The sequence below is a fragment of the Mobula birostris genome, chromosome 22 (assembly GCF_030028105.1).
Source record: "Mobula birostris isolate sMobBir1 chromosome 22, sMobBir1.hap1, whole genome shotgun sequence".
In the NCBI taxonomy this organism is placed as follows: domain Eukaryota; kingdom Metazoa; phylum Chordata; class Chondrichthyes; order Myliobatiformes; family Myliobatidae; genus Mobula; species Mobula birostris.
In genome coordinates, this window is record NC_092391.1 from 64,022,125 (window position 1) to 64,038,838 (window position 16,714).

Genomic DNA, 16,714 nt, shown 5'->3' on the forward strand with positions numbered 1-16,714 from the left:
GAACGCGTATGGTTGACTGACAGATAGGTACGATGACAAAGCAAATTACAGTGTCACAGTAACATTACAAGTGCACAGATATAAATATTAGAAGAAAAGTAGAAAATAAAACAATAAGTTACCATAAACAGTCTAAAAGGAGGATTATAGAGCCTAATGGCCGAGGGCTTGAACTTGAACAAAGCATTTCTTTTAAGGAAAACCACATTCCATTGTTATTCTAGTAAACATATGTACTACAACCAGTGAATTTATAGTCTTCGGTAAATATGGAAATCAGCAATGTATATAGTATTCCAGATGACACATTACCAATGCATTATATAATGTGAGTATAGCACAGCTTTTGTATTTAATTCCCCTTGTAGTAAATTATCAGCTTATTTAATTGCTGACTATCTACATACTAGGCTTTTGTGACTCATTCTCTCCAGTTTAGAGATCTTCAATCTCTTCATTTAGATAACATATTTTATTATTTTTCCTGTACTCAATGCATTTTATCTTTTTTTTAAACCCACTTCCTTTTTAGGTTCTTGATGTCCTGTGGACAATTCAAGTCTCAGTCTAGCTATGTCAGCAGCAAATCTGGCGCCTCAACTTCAGTGTCTTCATCCAACTCCATCTGGCAACGAAATTCAATAAGTGATAAGTTCTAGGTCTGCCACACAATTATGAAAAGAGTTGGTTCAGATTCCCGTTATTATGATTAATCATAACACCTGGCATGGAAAAGGTATATTTGATTTAAAGTTTATATTGATGTTTTGTTCCATCAAATCAAATCATATTCTAATGCTTGCCACCCTTCCCCTTTCAGTATTTTAAGCTTCCCCACTTTGAGCACTTTAATGACATCTGCTTCAATAATGGTCTAGAAAAAAACTACTTTCTATGTTCAATTTATAATTTTCCTTGGAAGCAATGGAAGTAGTCTTGTTCCTTATCACTTGTCTTTCCATCTACAAGCTCCAAAATCTCTGCCTGGTGGTCATACATTGAATGAAATCATGGAATTTGTGGCTTGTGAGGAAAGTATTCAGCCTGTCAGGGCTGCATTCATTCCAACTGGATCTATCCATAGTAAATACATATCCCTGTCCTTTCCCCGTGTCCTTCTTTTCTTTTCTAAATATTTAAGCTTTTCAATGGATACAAGCTCACTGCTGTAGCAGAGTTATTCTCAGAACGTATTCCATTATCACCAGCTTCTATGTAATTACAATGTTCTGTCTTGGCTATTAGGCTGTTGAGCTTGGGTCATAATTTTAATATTGTTTACTATTTTTATAATTATATATATACATATAAAAACATCTGTTGTCATTCATCTGAAGTTATTACCTCAGAAAAGAGAATGTAACTCGTTAATTAATTCTAATATCTTTTTACATGGTCACGCAGTATTGAGGGTGATTTGTTTCCGCACCAGTTCTGTGGATTCTAAGGTGACTTGAGACAGGTTTGGGACTGCAGGTTCTGCCACAGGTGACCAGTTAAGGTCTGACCAGTCAAAAGATTGTGTGGAGTTGGTGTACTCCATCTGCCTTTGGTGCTGAGATTCTCAATGCTCCCAACATAGAATTAAGGTTCTTCATTTATCTCAAAACCTCCTCCATTTTGAGCGAGTGAGAATGTCATCTGTTGTAAACGCTCTTTATAACAGCAGAATTCATTAGAGAAGTGGAAGAGCTATTGAAAGAATGAAGATGAAAATTTTTACCGGAGTTGAGGTTTTTGAGTACAAAGTGCAAACTTGCTTGGACTTCCTTCTCTGTCAATTGAGTAACTTTGTTGAAAATAACTGAGTGACTTGAAGGTGGGCAATTAAAGGTAGTCTTGAACAGTCAAGAGGGTGGTGCTGGAGCAATGTTTGATCGAAGTGGGCTGTGGAATGAACTCCAAATCATGTTATGATGTGTTTCTAGTTTTTCTGTTCACTCCTTTTTGTTGTTGCTAGTTTGGGTGATTTTGAATCTAGGCAGGCAGCAGATAAGGAACATTGAGCTGTATTGAAATGCCCTTTTGATTTTGTGTTTATATTGTTTTTTTTTGTGCGTGTGGGGAGAGGGGTTGATTTTTCTTTGAACAGGTTCCATGTTTCTTTGTTCTATGGCTGTCTGGAGAAGACAAATCTCAGAGTTGTATGCTGCATACATACTTTGATAATAAATGTACTTGACTTTGGCATTCAGGGTTTGGCTCTTTTCCAATGCGATCTGTGCTTCTCATTGTCCCTGCCCCCCTCATTGCTGGGTGCTGGGTTCTGGTGCTCCTCATCTTTATGATCACAATACAGGCCTGACCTTCAGAATGATACATTTTCTACTAAACGCTCTGTTGGGCCTTAAGCACGACTGAAACTGTGTGTACGCGTTCATGGAGAAAATCAATTAATAGAGTTATTGGCACCTATTTGGATCTAATGTGGCACTAATGGTGCAAGAGAATTTCAAGGTGAAGCAAAGTATTTTAAAGGTATAATAATTGGTTTTCATGTGTGGTTTGAAGTGAATTTACTATCAAAAGTACATATATGTCACCATATATAACCCTGAGATTCATTGTTTTGGGGGCATTCACAGTAAGTATGAAGAAGCACAATCAATGAAAAACGGTGCACAAATGGGCAAGCAACCAATTGTGTAAAAGTTCCAGTTTCTGCATTGATAGTTCAGTACGATGGCAGCTCATCAGAATCCTTCACTATTCGTAGTGGAGTCAAACAAGGATGCGTGTTGGTTCTAACATTATTCGGCATCTTCTTCTCTCTGCTATTGAAGCACACGTTTGGGACGTCGACAGAAGGCACCTACATGCACACCAGGTCTGATGGGCGGCTGTTCAACCCTGCGCGCCTGAGAGCAAGAACAAAGGTGCAAAAGATCTTAATACGTGACATGCTCTTTGCCGATGACACTGCTATAACCTTGCACACCAAACAGCCACTACAAACACTCACACTTCTCTAAAGCATGCAAGGACTTCGGGTTTACCATCAGCCTGAAGAAAACAAATATCCTTGCCCAGAAAGTAGCGGAGACACCAGTCATTGCCGTCGACAGTTACGATGTAGAAGTGGTCAATGAGTTCACATACTTGGGGTCGACCATTAGCGACACTCTTTCCCTTGATGCTGAAATCAATAGGCATATCGGCAAAGCAGCATCGATCCTTGCTCGACACTCCTCGCAGGTCTGGGAGAATCGGAAACTCGCTACAAAGACCAAGACTGCTGTGTACAGTGCATGCATTAGGGTACAGCACCCTCCTGTATGGTAGCGAGACTTGGACCATCTACTCCAAGCAGGAGAGGAAACTCAATAGTTTTCTCCTGCGCTGGACTTCCCACAATATTCACGCTTTTGAGACAATGCAGACTGCGCTGGCTGGGCCACGTCCATCGTATGAAGGATGGTAGACTGCAGAAGGACATCCTCTATGGAGAACTAGCAACAGGCAAGAGGAACGTTGGTAGACCCCAGCTTTGCTTCAAGGACTTCTGCAAGCTGAAAGCCTTAAAAATCAACAAAGAGTGCTGGGAGGATTCAGCAGATGACTGCAACAAATGGTAAGGTACTCTTCAGCAACACCTAGAGCAAACCCGTTCCAGGATCGGTCTCAATAGCCACAGTCGACACTGCTTGTCAAACCAGTGACTACCAGAGGCGCAGTACCCATGGTCAAGCACGACCAGTGGAGGCCGCACACACAGTCCACTGTATTGGTGATTGAGTGCAGTATAGGATATGCAAATACAAGAAGAAAGAAAAAATAAATAAGCAATAAATATTGAAAACATGAGATGAAGAGTCCTTGAGAGTGAGTCCATAGGTTGTGGGGACAGTTCAGTGCTGGGGTAAGTGAAGTTATTCTCTTGTTCAAGAGCCTGATGGTAGTAACTGTTCCTGAGCCTGAGGCTCCTGTACCTCCTTCCTTGATGGCAGCAGTGACCCGAAAGAAGCCAATTTTAAAAAAAAGACCAACCCCTAATGCGAGCAGAAAGAGAAAAAAACACAAATATCACACAAACAATAGACACAAGCAACAACACCAGCGTTCCGAACCAAATTGAGTCTTTAGATCCAACTCTCCGGAGTAAGCCCTAACCCCAGTTCATCATGGTAGCGGGGCAAATTGTCGCAAGTCTGCAGACATAAAGCACAGTAGCAGCGGGCAGTCTCACCGCCTCAGCGTTGTAGAGAGAGGATTGAACATTGCGGGAGAGCAAACAAAATCGGCTGTATTCTCAACACTATGCTTTTCTAGTCTATCTGAGCTGGTGTTCAAATTTTCGGAACAGTGGCAAATCACTCCAGGCCTAGATTTCGCTGTTGAAAAGCCACTTTTGACCTCTCCAAATCACTTAGAGTGATCTACCCCCACACTTGGGTTAGTTGGACAGGTATCGGAACTCCTGTTCTGACTTCTGTCCAAATCATTCACTCCAACCAGTAGGGCTTCAGCTCCAAGTGCGTTGATCTTGTAGTGCTCCAGCATGACACCTCTCTCGAATTCTCTTCGTTGTTTGTGTGATAGTTTACCACAATTTACTTCAAAAAAGTGTTATTAGTAATGTTTTTAATTGAACTTCTTTGCTTTTGAACCACAAGTATGCTGTTGCATGCCTTCAACAGTGCCATTTTAAACTGGAAGTTCCAGTTTCTGCATTGATAAGCCACTGTATTGGTGATTGAGTGCAGTATAGGATGTGAAACCAGTCAAACCACTCTAGGTGTCATAAAATGATCTGAAACTGAAATAAGTACTTAATCACCATAGCTGGGATTCTGTTTATTGGGCCTTCCTTGTTGCTGGCTGCCACATTTCTGTGTGTTAACAACCATACCATATTAAAACAAGTGATTAGGAGATTCATGCAATTATATGGATGAACTCTGAAGGTAACATTGCAAGGTCAAATTTATTAATTTGCTTTGACCACTGAGCGCATGGTGCATTCAGTTTTCTGCTGCAGAGGATTTCAATTATATCCTTTTAAATACTTTTTCTTAACAAATATTTAATACTTTGAACCATTTAGCTGCCTTTTTCAAGGGAGAGGAATTAACAAATTTTTGAGTTGAATTTTTCTCATTGTTCCTGGGCCTGTAAAGAACTATCATTTATCTATTCTGGTCAGCCTGTCTTTATGCCGGCTCACCTGACCACCTACTTCACCAGTCGTCATTGATGCCAGTGGTAGATCAATGATGTCCTGACTAACCGTAGTATGTACTTCACCTTGACTCCTGGAGTTTATGCCAGTGATGGCCAGATAAATAGCTTAACTCCCTGAATAGAGTGTAAATGTACATGAGTGATATATTTTGTACATTTTAATATTTAAATGTTTACTTTTTTAAGTTAGTTAAGCATGTTTATGCTACAAGTCCTTTGATAATGAATCATCAAAAGGTTTTCAGGCTGTTATGGGATAGACTTTCAGGGTACACTGCCTGAGGCCTATTCACCTTGAGAGGGAAGGTTCAGAGGATCAGCTTGTTCCTCTCTGTACTTCACCCACCTCCCTGAGCAGCACCACCATTCCTACGGAGACTAAAGCAAATGAGTCTTCTCCCCTGCCCCCCCCCCCAATCTTAACTGCATTTTATAGGAGCATTATTGAGAGAATCCTGACAGGTTTCATCTCCATCTGGTTTGGGAGCAGCCAAGCATTTGATAGGAAATCAAACTGTGAGAACAGCTGAGAGGATCGTAGGGGTCTCCCTACCATCCACTGGGGTCATTTATTAGGAGCATTAAGTAGGCAAGGCCCTTGGTGTTATCAGGGAACCCACCAATCCATCCAGCATCCTCTTTGACTTTCTACCATCAGGCAGGGGAATCCGATGCATGAAGACAAGAATGGTCAGGGCCATAAGGATTCTGAACTCCCTGCCGTATCATTTTCAAAGTGTCACTGATTAATCTGTCCTGCCCCTTACAATATTTAATTTATGAACTCTTCCCTTGCCTTGTGCCCTGAACTCCTGGTGGAGTCGTCGGGGCGCCGTCATGGCAAGCTTTGCACCAGTCTGTTCCATCTGTCGTGGTTGTGTGCCAGAGTCTGGCTCACCGCAAATGTTTTCCCTGTCCATTCTTTAATGTTGTCCATCCATCTTTTCCTCTGTCTACCTCTCCTCCTTTTCCCTTCCACAGTTCCTTGTAGAACGGTCTTTGCAAGGCCACTGGATCTTGTTACGTGGCCATACCATCTCAGCTTTCTTTTCTTCACCGTTGTGAGAAGGTCTTCACGGTGGCCAATATGGTGCTGGATGGTCTTGTGGACCTGCTCGTGTGTGATGTGTCCAAGTATGAGTGTATCATATGTGTTTTACACTCTGGTTTAAGACCATAAGACAAAGGAGCAGAAGTCGGCCATTTGGCCCATCGAGCCTGCTCCGCCATTTTATCATGAGCTGATCCATTCTCCCATTTAGTCCCACTCCCCCGCCTTCTCACCATAACTTTTGATGCCCTGGCTACTCAGATACCTATCAGCCTCTGCCTTAAATACACCCGATGACTTGGCCTCCACTGCTGCCCGCGGCAACAAATTCCATAGATTCACCACCCTCTGACTAAAAAAATTTCTTCGCATTTCTGTTCTGAATGGGCGCCCTTCAATCCTTAAGTCATGCCCTCTCGTACTAGACTCCCCCGTCATGGGAAACAACTTTGCCACATCCACTCTGTCCATGCCTTTCAACATTCGAAATGTTTCTATGAGGTCTCCCCTCATTCTAAACTCTAAACTCCAAGGAATACAGTCCAAGAGCGGACAAATGTTCCTCATATGTTAACTCTCTCAATCCCGGAATCATTCTAGTGAATCTTCCCTGTACCCTCTCCAACGTCAGCACATCCTTTCTTAAATAAGGAGACCAAAACTGCCCACAGTACTCCAAGTGAGGTCTCACCGGTGCCTTATAGACCCTCAACATCACATCCCTGCTCCTATACTCTATTCCTCTAGAAATGAATGCCAACATTGCATTCGCCGTCTTCAGAAAGAAGAAATGTTTGGAGAAATGTTGTCTCGTTTGATGATATATAGTGAAATGATTTGACATAAACTTAGTGATGGCCAGTAATTGGAATAGGTCCAGTGTTCAATATTCTGCCACAGAGTAGTTATTGGTATTCTACCAATGTTTTTTTTTTAATCTTTTTAGGAGCTTAAAGATATTCGTGAGTCTGGAATGAAGAATTTCCGTAATATCCTAGTGGATGAAGCGAACCTTTTGTATTGGCAAGGGCTTATTGTTCCTGTAAGTAGACCACAGTTTAATTTACTGTACACAATCCAGCTTTGTAGTTGATCACGCTTTAATTATCAATTCACTGTTAGTTCACAGTGCAAAGCTCAAAGCAATTTGTCATCTTACAGAAATTAAGTAACTATTTCATTTTTTTTTTAAAGTTTAGTGGTGAACTCAGTTCCTTAACTGAGTTTTATTGGAATTATTGGTGATTGTCTGAAATCAATGTGAACAATGCTCATATCTGGTGTTACTTCTGGCCCTGTAGAAACACCTGGCCTGGTATCCATTGCATCACAGAGAATTGCCCCTTTCCATCTTTATAACATTGTTGTGTTCATTTCTTCCCTCTGCTAATCTGCGATTGAAACTCATCAATGTTTCATTATCTCCCAGCGTTTGATTGTTCCATGGTAGCGTAGCAGTTAGTGTGATGCTATTACAGCTCGTGAGTTCAGAGTTCAATTTGGTGTCCTCCAGTAAGGTTTGTATGTTCTTCCTGTGAGTGCCTGGGTTTCTTCCCAGGCACTCTCAGTTATGTCCAAAGACGTACCAGTTAGTAGGTTAGTTGGTCATTGTAAATTGTACTTATCATTAAAAATTTTGTCCAGCTTTTTTTTTAATTTGTAGAATTCCCATTTAATTATTATTACATTTTCAGTTCTAATATTTCCATGTTTCAAATCCCCACTAGCTTCTCATTTAAATAATATTATTTGCCCCTGTAACTCACCACAATATTTGGATTTCACCAATGTCCCCAAAGAAAAACTCATTCCACCGAGATGCAACACAGAGCGTCATAGGAAGTCATTCCTGCCTGTGGCCATCAAACTTTACAACTCCTCCCTTGGAGGGTCAGACACCCTGAGCTAATAGGCTGGTCCTGGACTTATTTCCTGGTATAATTTACATATTACTATTTAACTATTTATGGTTTTATTACTATTCAATTATTTATTGTGCAACAGTAACGAAAACCAATTTCCCCCGGGGTCAATAAAGTATGACTATGACTAAATGACTCTGAATATTGGCAGTCGTATATTTCACTTTTTTTCCCCCTCTTAAACCCCTCTACCTCACTCTTACTACTTTTAAGATGCACTTTGAGACCTACCTGTGATCAAACTGTTGACCAGTTTCAGTAATCTGGCTTCTGTCAAATGTCCAATGGCATGTTCTATGGTATGACGAAAGACTTTTGTTTCTAGTAAAAATAACAGGCTGCTTTTTTAATAGGCCACTATTAATAAGAATTACTACATTTGAATGAGGATATCTTTATATGTAATTAAAAAGACTGCCAAGGGAAGTTCAGAATATGATGTTGATAATGAGTTAGGGAAGGTTACAATAGTATTAAGTTACTGGGTTAGCAGCTTATCTTCTGCACCATTGATTTCATAGTGCAGGTTCAGTTCTCACCATGGCAACCATGGAAGTTAAACTCAAAAGCCAGTTTAGTCATGGTAATTGTCATGTACCGTTCAGCTGGGTCTTCTAATGTACAACAACAAACTACAACAAATTCAGAGTGGATCAAATTATGGACACATTGTATCATTTTACTTGAAAGGGAAACTACCTCCACACGTTATTGGAGAAAAGCTTCAATCTTATAGCTCAAACAAACAAGTTTTATATGTTTTACATGTAACTTTCGCTTTGGCTAGCAGCTTAATATAGTGGGTGATGGCCCCTGGCCCGGCCAAACTTAAGAAATCTCGTTTGGGTGGATGCTGCGGGATGTGTCCCCTGTTACAAATCAGTACCCCGAAATCACAAACAGTACACAATATACAATTAAGCTTTATAATTCTTACTTTAACTATATGGTTAGTAAAGAAAAGAAAAAAAAGTCCCAATCTTATTAAACAGTCTGTTGTGCAATGTTGAAGCTCACTGATAAGTTGATCGTCCACCATCGACCTCCTCCGATCGTCGCTGCCCTTTGGACCCTCGCTCCAAGTCCACCCCGTTCGGCGGTGTACCAAATCTCTCCATCCGTGTCTTCTCTCCTCATCTCTCCCCAGCAAAAGACTGCAAATCTCTCTTCCAGCCAAAAGAAAGAAGAACAGCATTCCAAACCCTGTTATCTCTAGTCATAACCCAAACATTGCTGCTACAGAGAAACCATTACATTAACAGTGAATCCTTGCGGCATGTCACAGCAATGAAACCTGACAGCATGTTATACTGTCCCCCGCCCCCCCCCCCCCACTAAATTTAGTTATGTCCTCATGACGTTGAGATAATTCGCCAACCCTTCCTGCAAAACACAGAAGTCCAATCCAGGTGTAAAAGGCAGTGACATAGCTCCCCAAGACAGTAGGGGGTCACACTCTGTTCCCCTGGTGCTACGTAGGCCAACCTATCCGGTGGTCTCCTAATTCTCTGAGACCTCTGCACCCCATCATCTAACTCTTCAGGTTCCGACACTACTGGGGATACTTCTGGTCTACCTGACGAGGCCTTCTCTGATCTAGCACACGTGCCCACCTGCAACTCGGAGTCCTCTGTTCTGTGATCGAACCCTGCTTCCTCCCCTGCAGAGTCTCACTGCAACCCAGTCTGCCCACAGATAGTTCCCCCCCCCCCCCAACTTCATCTGTCTCAATGGGAGAAGGGCCAGGAGTCTCTTCCTCAATCACTGGGGAGTTAGGACCACACATCCAGGTCCTGATCCTCTGAATCAGTATCCCTCTCGGGTGGGGGCCGGTCTAACCTCGCTTGTTGGGGGCCTGGTAGTCCCCCGTGTTTCCAAAGAGTTTTCTTACTAGGTGTAGGCTCCAGTTCGGGCTCTGGGTCTACCTGCACCTCTTGACCCAGGTGGTTCTGATGGAGAATCTTGACAGGCCCATTCCCATCCTCTGGTTTCACCCGGAAAACTGGTAGGTTTGGCATCTGACTCCACCACATAGGGCGTAGCCGCCCAGCAGTCAGCCAGCTTATGCTTTCCAGATAGCCCCAAATTCCTTATGAGGACTCTGTCTCCCGGCAGGAATTGGGAGAACCTCACCTTTAGGTCATACTCTCTCTTATTCCCTTGATTCTGTTTGGCAGCCACGACCCTAGCTAATTCATAAGCCCTTTTCAACTCTCTTCTCATGTCAGACACATACTTCAGATAAGCTTTCGGTGGTAAGTCACCCTCATTAGTCCCAAAACAAAGGTCAGTGGGCAACCTTGCCTCGCGCCCAAACATCAGATAATATGGCAAGTACCCATTAGCTTCATTTCGCGTACAATTATAACTGTGAGCCAGATGTCCAATATGTTGACTCCACCTGCTCTTCTTGCTGATCTCCAGAGTCCCGAGAATGTCTAGCAAGGTCTGGTTAAACCTCTCTGGCTGGGGATCACCCTGGGGGTGATAGGGCGTGGTCCTCGACTTCTCGACTCCAAGCATGCCCAGTAACTCACAGATGAGTCTGCTCTCGAAATCCCATTTCTGATCACTATGTATTCGCCTGTGAAGGCCAAAATGAATGAAATACTTCTCTCATAACAACTTTGCCACCATAGACGCCCTCTGGTCCTTGGTAGGAAAAGCCTGAGCATATCTGGTGTAGTGGTCCATGATGACTAAGACACTCGCCGTGTTGCTGGTATCAGGTTCTATTGACAGGAAATCCGTACACTCTGCAGGTGGGACAAGGGAGCTGCCCGCATAGGCAGTGTCTTCTGCCGTATGCATCGAATGCATGACTTGCAGTATTCTTCGACCTCTGACTTCATTCGGGGCCAGTAAAATAGGTCTCTGAGCAATCCATAGGTCTTTTCCACCCCCAAATGTCCAGAATCATCATGAAGTGATTTCAACGCCATCCTCCAATACTTCTTGGGCAGGACCAGCTGACAATGCCAGGGTTGGTCTGGGGGTGACGTGACCTGATATAAGATCTGGTTCTTCAACTCCAACCGAGGCCATTCTCGTAGTAATGGAGGCACCAACGTGTGTTTTGTCCTCTCTGCCTGAGCCATGTCTCCCTTTTCAACCGTCACCCAAATGGTACCAATGCCTGGATCATCTCGCTGAGCAGCAGCCACTTCCCCAGAACTCAATTCCAGCAGCTGATTTGTCTTCAGAGCAGTCAGGTTACAATAAACTTGGGGGATGGAGTCATCAGAAGCCCCCAGTTGATCCACCGCTCACTCCTGCCCCTTCTTTTCCTCTGCCGTCACGGTGATGACAAACTGACACAGGGCAGGAATGCTCTGTCACTCCTGGTCCCTGACCAGTCCCTCATGCATCCATTGGGACAAAGCATCAGCATCAACATTCCTGCTTCCCGGCCAGTACTTCAGGCTGAAATCATAGGCAGACAATGCTTCTAACCACTGATAACGCCCATTTCAACGCCAGAAATTCCAACTTGTGCGATAGTTTTTCTCAGATGGCAACAGACTCTGGCTGACAAATGCAACGGGCCTCAACCTGGAGCCCTGATCCTGATACGGGATACCCCCTAAACCCTCTTGGCTGGCATCCATGTGCAATACATACGGTAATCGGGGGTCTGCAGAAGCCAGCGCTTAGGTCAGCAGCTCCTTCAGCGACTGAAAGGCCTCCTCACAGTTTGCATCCCACCTTGGTCCAAAGGGCTGTGATGGGCTAAGATACTCTCCACCCTACTGTCCTTTTTCCCCCCTCCCTTTCTTCCCCAAGGGAGGGTAACCGCACAGAAGCTGATTCAAAGGGTGACTCACTTTCACGTAGCCTTTCACAAACCTCCGATCGTAACCACAGAAACCAAGGAACGAGTGCAGAGCGCTCACAGTCTGGGGTCTTGGCCAAGTGGTAACCGCCTCTATCTTAGCCAGATTTGTAGCTACTCCATCCCGTACGACTATGTGCCCATCATAGCTAACAGATGTTTGGCAGGGAAAGTTTTAACCCTTCAGCTTTCAGGTGGTCCAGCACCTTCAGCAGCCTCGCTTCATGTTCTTCCAAGGTGGATTCAAACACTATGAGGTCATCCAGATATACCAATACCTCAAGTAAGTTCATATCCACTCCATGACCCACTGGAAGGTTGCAGGAGCTCCCAAGATGCCCTGTGGCATCCTTTTGAACTGGAAATATAAATGCAGTTTTCTCTTTGTCTCATGGGGATCTGGTAATATCCACTCCTCAAGTCCAGCACACTGAACCACTTTGCAGCACTCAGGCAGGCCAGCGCATCTTCAATTCTTGGGACAGTATACTGGTCAAGGATGATACGCCTGTTCAGAGTCCTATAGTCCACACACATCCGTACCTTCCCATTCTTCGTTCGGACCACTACTACTGGGGATGCATAGGGGCTTCGGGACTCGTGATGATCCCAGCTTCCTTCAACTTAAACACATGCTGCCAAGCGTCCTCCACCTCTGCAGGGGCCAGTCACTGCGACCTTTCTCTGAACGGGGTATCCTCAGTCACCCGAATGTGTGACTCATGCTCTTCGAGCAACCCACATCAAAGTCGTCAGTGAAAAAGACACCTTCCAGCTTCAGCGTCTCCTCTACCAGCCTCCTCTTCCAACCCGCAGGAACCGGGGAATCCCCGAAGTTGAATGACTCAGCATCAACTTTACCGCCTTTTCCAATAGTTTCTCCCCGGCATGTCTCACAGGGGCACTGGACATTACAGTCACCAGGAACAAATGTGCCTGGGGCATCCCCCGCTTGAAGGTGACCTCCCTCTTCGTAGTGTTCCTGACAATTACTGCCATCCTGCTGGCCTGTACAGCTGAGGGCTTCTGCAGATCGGGCCTCACCACTACCCCAGCAGGAAATCCGACTTCCCCTCGTGGTCTTCTGGAACATCCAATAAGAGGGCTTCGCCCTCAGGCACTCCGGGAAATTTGGGGGTCCCCATCACTCTTGCTACTTCCCCGGGCCATACTGCCATTGGCTTCGACTGGGTGAACCACACAGTCCCTGGTTTAAATTCGGTATCCAGCCCAATGCTGCCATGCACTTCCTCAGAAACAACTCAAAATCCAGGGTGCACGGACAGTGTTCCCAGAAAGCTCTCGCTAGCCTTCTTGCAGGTCCCCATGAGCCTCTTCTCAAGAGGGGTGTTGGTCTCCACCAGAATTGAAATGCCGCCTTTCTCAACAGGGTCCGGACAGATCAGCACCAATGTATCAGGGAACTCAGACACTCCCACATCGGCCTCCAAGAACTCCGTCTTCACTGACAAATAACCGTCGTATGGATAATCACTAGCACTAAGCCCCCAGATCTCCAGTGCCCTGAATGGTGTCAATGGTAAATGTTTCAGATACCGGTTGTAAAACAACTGGTACAACAATGTGACCTGCGACCCGGTGTCGAGTATGGCTTTAGCGTAAATACCCTCTATTAGTAGCAACATACTGGAGCATGGACCCACTAAGCCTTCAGGAATTGGGCTTTTCATTTTCGGGGGTTCCTTGATACATTGCTGAGAACGTGTTCCCCCAGAGACGCCAGGCCGTTCCCTCACTGGGTCTCCTCTTGGTTTTCCCAACGACTCTCCCTGCTGAGGTACCCGGGGGCTCACTCTCCTTCTGGCGTGACACCTGCTGCCATCAGCCCTCCGCATTGTTCGCCCCCTTGGGGAATCTCCCCCCCCCCCCCATCAGCTCCATCACATTGGGGGGTCACACCCGCCGATAACTTTGCCACAATCTCCTCTACTACTCCCCAGGGTAGACTATCTGTGGTCACATCACCGCAGGGGACTACTACCAAGCACTGTATCCTGCTGACTGAGTCCTCCCGCGCCTCCGCCGCGTTCTCCTCCCCGTACCTCTCTGAACAGCTCAACAAAAGATGGAGGGGGGCACATCTTACGAGACTGTCAGAGACCCCAAGTAATCAGGTCATGGGACTGGGTGCCCCTGGCTATCGGGTCCATTCTTAACTGATCCACCTCAGCTGCCTGAATGACCCCTCTGCGCTGCAAGCAATTTAGCTGCCTCTCTAGCGGAAAAATAAAAGCAGAAAGCTTCTCCCCCTTCTCCTGACGCATGTTCTGAAACCCCACCATGAGCTCCATCGGGCTTCCAGTCGGATCAAAAGCATTATTCAGTGCTTGCAGATAATTGGCAGCTGTCGCTACGGGAGACTTCAACCTGACAGCTCTCACAATGTCAGCAGCCTGCCCATTCAAACTTTCAACCAATCTCTTGTCGCTTTTCATCATCAGAGCACTGCCACTCATCTAACAGCTGAGAGTCCGCTCTGCCCAAGTCTCATACTCCTCCCTTTTAGGGGTGGGCGTTATTCCAGAGAATAGGCGGAGCCTGCCATAGCTGGGACTTTGAATCTGATTTTTCCATTTATTCGCCCGAGAAGTAAGGGTGGATACTGACTCAGAATTCTCACTCTTCACCGGGGAACATGGACTAATTAGACATTCCAAATCCGACCACTCTTTCCCCTCACTCCTCAGAAATGAGAGAACCCTGTCTTTGAAATCTCTGCTTTCAGCTACTGCTACCTCAGTGCTGGTCTGCATTAAAACGAGAGCTGCGCCAGCCATTTTATCAAACCTCTGCCAACAATTGCAACTTCAACAGTACTTAACAGTGGAATTAGCAATTCACCCGGAGTACAAATATCTGCCCCACTGGTTCATTGCTCAGGGTAATTACACAGCATCCAACGGAATCAATCCCGAACATAGCCCCCACAATTGTAATTCTTGCTTCAGCTAGCAGCTTAATATAGGGGGTAATAACCCCTGGCCCAGCCAAACTTAAGAAACCTCATTTGGATGGATGCTGTGCGATGTGTCCCCTGTTACAAATCAGTTATCACAAACAGTACACAATATGCGATTAAACGATTAAGCTTTATAATTCTTACTTTGACTGTATGGTTAGTAAAGAAACGAAAAAAAGAAGAGGGCCCAATCTTATTAAACAGTCTGTCGCGCAATGTTGGAGCTCACTGATAAGTGGATCGTTCACCACCGACCTCCTCCGATCGTCGCTGCCCTTCGGACCCTCACTCCAAGTCCACCCCATCTGGTGGTCTACCAAATCTCTCCATTCGCGTCTTCTCTCCTCATTTCTCCCCTGCAAAAACCATGAAAATTTCTCTTCCAGCTCACAAGAAAGAACACAGCATTCCAAACCCTGTTATCTCTGGTCATAATCCAAACATTGCTGCTACAGAGAAACCATTAACATTAACAATAAACCTTACAGCATGTTAAACAGCAGTGAAACACTGCAGCATGTTACATACAGAGAATAGTAATTAGGTTGTTTTATTCCATAATAACGTTCCTCGGTTATCTGCAAAGGACTTTGCTTTTTAGAGGCTTCTTCTCCATGACAGCTGTGCTCTGTTTTCCTGTTATCAAAATAGTCCTGCCATAAACACCCTTCCCCCCCATCAGAAAACACACAGACACCTTAAAGTGTCCATCCAAACTAGCAAAACACTCTGGGATCTCACAGGTTCCATTTTGTCACATTATATTTTACTTAAAAGACTTCAGGGTTGCAAATATATTTCCACATAATCCTGAAATTATAGGTTAGAGCAATTGTGCAGTTAGTTCAGCCACTCCTTCCCAGTGCCAGAGAGCCAACTTTAACCCTGACCTCAGGTCATATCTCTGTGCATTTTGTGTGTTCTTTCGTTTACTACATGGATTTCCTTTGGGTGTTTCCAGCTTCCACCCACAATAATATCTGTAGATTGGTAGGCTAATTGGCTGTTCAGCACCGTAGCATAGTGTCTTATAGTACCAGCAACCTGGGTTCAATTCCTGCCATGCGTTTAACCGTGTGGGTGTCCTCTAGGTACCCCGGTTTCCCCCCACAGCCCAAACACTTCACGGTTGGTAGGTTAATGGGTCGTTATAAATTGTCCTGTGATTAGGCTAGGGTTAAATTGGGGTGGGTGTTGCTGGCTCAAAGGGCCGAGAGGTACTGTTTTGCACAGCTTCTCAATTAATTAATAAAACTATGGAGTTGTCATTCCTGTTCTCTATCAGTTCTGCTTCTGATAGGTCAGGCAGCTGGTCAGCCCCATTGTCCATCATCAGGTGCAATATGGCCCCTCCTCTTGTTGCACTTCTGCATATTGATTAAAGAAACTACAGGATGCACCAAACAAATTGTGCTGCAACACCCCCCCCCTCCAACCCATTTTGCGCCCTTCTCCATCTCTTCTATTGCATTGGAACCCTGGAACATTAAGCATCCAATCTTGTCTGGCTCTCGACCAAGAGTCTGTTATGGCTACAACATCATAGTTCCATGTACTTATCCATGCCCCTTTCTCTTCCTGCCAGCCCCCTTCTCCCCTCCAGACCCTCACCTCCATACCCCAATCCTACCTCTAACTCTACGTTGACAACCCAACCTCCTCCGGCCTTTCACCTTCATCCCAACCTTACCCCTATCCCTATCCCCAACCACCTTCGGTTGTCTCATCGAAATCCAATGACGACGTCT

General features: G+C 44.9%; 1 protein-coding gene across 2 annotated transcripts in view; it reads left to right on the top strand.

Annotated features, from left to right (window-relative positions):
• Positions 1-16,714, top strand: part of LOC140186515 (ubiquitin-conjugating enzyme E2 L3) — a 96,437-nt gene that overhangs the window by 22,812 nt on the left and 56,911 nt on the right. Inside the window, exons 1-2 of one of the 2 annotated variants that reach the window (XM_072240902.1) lie at positions 537-736; positions 7,179-7,274. In XM_072240902.1, the coding sequence (XP_072097003.1) occupies positions 728-736; positions 7,179-7,274 (105 nt within the window). In that variant the 5' untranslated portion in view covers positions 537-727. Of the gene's footprint in view, positions 1-536; positions 737-7,178; positions 7,275-16,714 lie in introns of those variants that run through there. The other variant, XM_072240901.1, reaches the window with a different exon arrangement.